Source organism: Humulus lupulus, chromosome 6 (genome assembly GCF_963169125.1).
Source record: "Humulus lupulus chromosome 6, drHumLupu1.1, whole genome shotgun sequence".
In the NCBI taxonomy this organism is placed as follows: domain Eukaryota; kingdom Viridiplantae; phylum Streptophyta; class Magnoliopsida; order Rosales; family Cannabaceae; genus Humulus; species Humulus lupulus.
The window spans coordinates 9535785-9539138 of record NC_084798.1 but is presented as its reverse complement, the minus strand read 5'-3'; the positions used below and the strand labels follow the sequence as shown (position 1 = coordinate 9539138).

The following is a 3354-nucleotide window of genomic DNA, read 5'->3' as shown; positions in this document are numbered from 1 at the left end:
TCAATAATTTTTGTGCTCTGTCTTGTTACATTACCTTGCTTAAGCTCTGTTTTCTTATAATCATATTTCAGTTTCATAAGCTTTTTTATGTGATATGGTGTGCTTAACCTCTGCATAATAACTGTTTGATGGAATGCTTCAGTGAGATATATGAGTAAATTGAGTTATTATTATAGCTTTTTTTTAATCAGATTTTTTTATGGGGTGTGTATAAATTATCAAGATGATGTATGATCCATTCTGCCCATTCTAATCATGTACCTCTGCCTCTATGCATTACTGTTATTTTATTTTTCAAAGCCATATTATGATTCCCTACAAAAGTTTGCGTCCTCTTGTTTTTTTAGGAGCTATGGTAATTGATCGGCCAACTAGTTATTGAAATTGCAAACATTATACTTGTTATTGAAGTTCCAGGAGACGTTGATCCCCTATCACTTACTTCTGGACCCGAACATACTCACACTGAATCTATTGATTGTGAGCTTCCTGAGGCAACTGACTTTCAATATATACCACCAATGCAGATTGTAATGCTTATTGTTGGCACACATGGAGATGTTAAGCCATTTATTGCAATTGGCAAGCGTTTACAGGTGACAAGAATTTTTTTTTAGTCAGAGTCTCTTTGCTTTATCTTAGTCAGAATCTAATATATATATTTTATTTTACTGATGTGATACGGTGCAGCAATATTATCCTCTGAAGGCATATATGTAGCATGAAATTAAGGATCTTAAATAGTTGGGATATATGACTTTTTCTTTTGAATTTCCATTTACCTCTTATTATCATAAGATGTGAATGAAGAACTAATCTTTATGTTTTCACTAATGATATTAATGAGGGAGATCTATATTAATTGTTTGTATGCAGGACTATGGCCATCGTGTTAGATTAGCAACTCACTCAAATTTCAAAGAGTTTGTCTTGACAGCTGGATTGGAGTTTTACCCTTTAGGCGGTGACCCAAAAGTTCTTGCTGGTTGTATGTACCAGTACGCAATATTTGTTTACTTACTTGGTCTTGCTATTGAAGTGAAAAAGAAAAATGAAAAAGAAGAAACAAAATTAAATAATAATAATAAAAAACCTCCAGAGCTAAGTGACGTTCCCCTGAAAGTTAAAGAAGCTTGTTTATTGGACAATCGATATACGTGCATTATTAATGTCTCACTGTGTGCTGAGTGTCCCACACAACAAGTGCAGTATTATGGATTGTAATAATATATAACTAAGCCTTCCCTGTTATGAATATAGTCGGACCTTTTGCGAAATAATTAGGCAGTAATCTATGTTCATTATTCAACTCAGTTTGATTTAAAAAATGTATCTTTCTGCAGATATGGTTAAAAATAAAGGTTTCTTGTCATTAGGACCATCTGAGATACCTGTACAAAGAAATCAAATGAAGGAAATTATATACTCTCTAATTCCATCTTGTAAAGAACCTGATATGGATTCTGGTATTCCATTTAAAGCAGATGCAATCATTGCAAACCCCCCAGCCTATGGTAAGCTCTTCTTATTTATGGGTTTTTTTTCTTCAGATGTAAATGTATTTATATAAAAACATTTCTATCGAGGAATTGTTTTTTTAAAAACATCTTTTTCCATAAGGATTTATATTTCAATTGTGATCTTGAAGTTAAGCAGATTTTTTTGGGGGAAGAGAGGGGAAATTGGAAGCATGTCTATATTAGAAATGAATTTTGTGAATAAGAAATAGGATGGGCATTATAAACCAAAAAAATCAAGCTGTCTGGATAGGACTTGTACTTAGTAAAGCTATTGAGGAACTTTCTATTGCTTAGTATGCTATCATGACAAAATAACAGATCCACAACAGTCAGAACAATACAAACTTAGTTTATGAAAAAATAAAGTTTGTATTGTTTCAACTGTTTAAACAATGTTATGATATGATTGAAATGGAACTGTTATGAAATGGTTTTGTAAGTCTCTATCCAATTCATGACCTCTTTTAAAAAAAGCACAAAATAGAATACGTATTGTTCTGTTAGGTGTCCATCTTTATTGCCAATTTTGTTAAGATTTATAAATTTGCTAGATGGGAGGAGGTTATAATTGAATATTTTGGTGAAAATCACAATAATGCCTTCTTCGAGTAAAATGAGATACTTCATAATTGATCAGAACAAAAGAAACCATATTTAGATACTTGTGAACTGGTTAAATTAAACCTCTACGTTGTGTTGTTTGCTGATTTACAAGTTTATTCTGTCATTAGTTTTCTATATATTAGTAATTTATGTTGTTCCGATAAGGAGCCATTTTAGATTTCTTTGTTTATGTTTCTCAAGATACTTATGTTTAATAAATGCTTCTTTAGGGCATACACATGTGGCAGAAGCACTAAAAGTACCGATTCATATATTTTTCACAATGCCCTGGACGTAAGTCTTATTTCAGTAATGGGATCCTATAAAGTTTGTATTGTTTTTACTGTTGTGGATAAAGATTTTTTAAGAGTCCATTTTTGGGTCCAATCTGGTCACTCTTTATATAGTTAATAGATTATAATCTGTACTATTTTTGTTATCTATTCCCATCAGGTCAACTAGTGAATTCCCACATCCTTTGTCCCGTGTCAAGCAACAAGCTGGATATAGAGTGAGTCTTTGATTATTATAATTAGACATTTATGATAGCTGCCATTCTATTGCATTTTTTCTTCCAAGATCTGTTGTATCTTCTAATGTTTTTTATGCTCACAATATCTAGCTGTCCTATCAACTTGTGGACTCTTTGATTTGGCTGGGAATACGGGACATGATTAATGATGTTCGCAAAAAGAAGCTGAAACTTCGTCCTGTCACATATTAGGATAAAATGATGGAGTTAAGGGGTCAACATCCTCCAGAAGAACTGTCTGATAAAGAGATTATGGAGCGTGTACTTGGACGTGATTCGGTATACTTGCGAGGGTGGGGGCGGTCTCCTAGTGTCACAACTTCTACTTCACATCGTGAAAATATTGTGGGTAATCAACCAACTTATGAAGAGTTACTTGAACGACGTAATGATACAACTTCCCGCCTTAATGCTACTAACGAACAACTTAGTGTAGTTGTGGATATACTTCGTCATAACAATTTGATGGCACCGCCTCCACCACCTCTAACAGACCAAGCTTCAGATGCAAATTTAAGAGAGTCGCCATCTATTTCAGTTCGGGAGTCACAAGAAGATTCTTAGTTTATTTACATTAATCTACTAAGCAATGAACTTTATGAAGTTTTTTTTTATTTTGGTAGGGGTAACCTTAAAATGATAACTTTATGACTTATTTTAGTATTGAACATTATAAAGAATTTTAGCATTAAACATTTT

At 32.8% G+C, this 3354-nt stretch overlaps 1 protein-coding gene across 2 annotated transcripts; it reads left to right on the top strand.

Moving 5' to 3' along the window:
• Positions 1-411: 411 nt before the first annotated feature.
• Positions 412-3354, top strand: LOC133783767 (sterol 3-beta-glucosyltransferase UGT80A2-like). 2 transcript variants are annotated; one of them, XM_062223397.1, is made up of 6 exons: positions 412-596; positions 877-988; positions 1344-1514; positions 2354-2417; positions 2577-2634; positions 2848-3354. In XM_062223397.1, exons 1-6 carry the CDS (start codon positions 522-524, stop codon positions 3217-3219), a joined length of 852 nt encoding a protein of 283 aa, XP_062079381.1. In that variant the 5' UTR covers positions 412-521; the 3' UTR covers positions 3220-3354. The 2 variants fall into 2 exon arrangements, with proteins under 2 accessions (XP_062079381.1, XP_062079382.1); XM_062223398.1 differs by having other exon boundaries at positions 2746-2990.

Bases quoted from the DNA above. Each gene is read 5' to 3' on its own strand.
- LOC133783767 (XM_062223397.1), top strand. From the start codon at position 522: ATGCAGATTGTAATGCTTATTGTTGGCACACATGGAGATGTTAAGCCA. The intron at 1,515-2,353 runs GTAAGCTCTTCT...ATGCTTCTTTAG, and splicing joins TGCAAACCCCCCAGCCTATG to GGCATACACATGTGGCAGAA. The intron at 2,418-2,576 runs GTAAGTCTTATT...TATTCCCATCAG, and splicing joins TTTTTCACAATGCCCTGGAC to GTCAACTAGTGAATTCCCAC.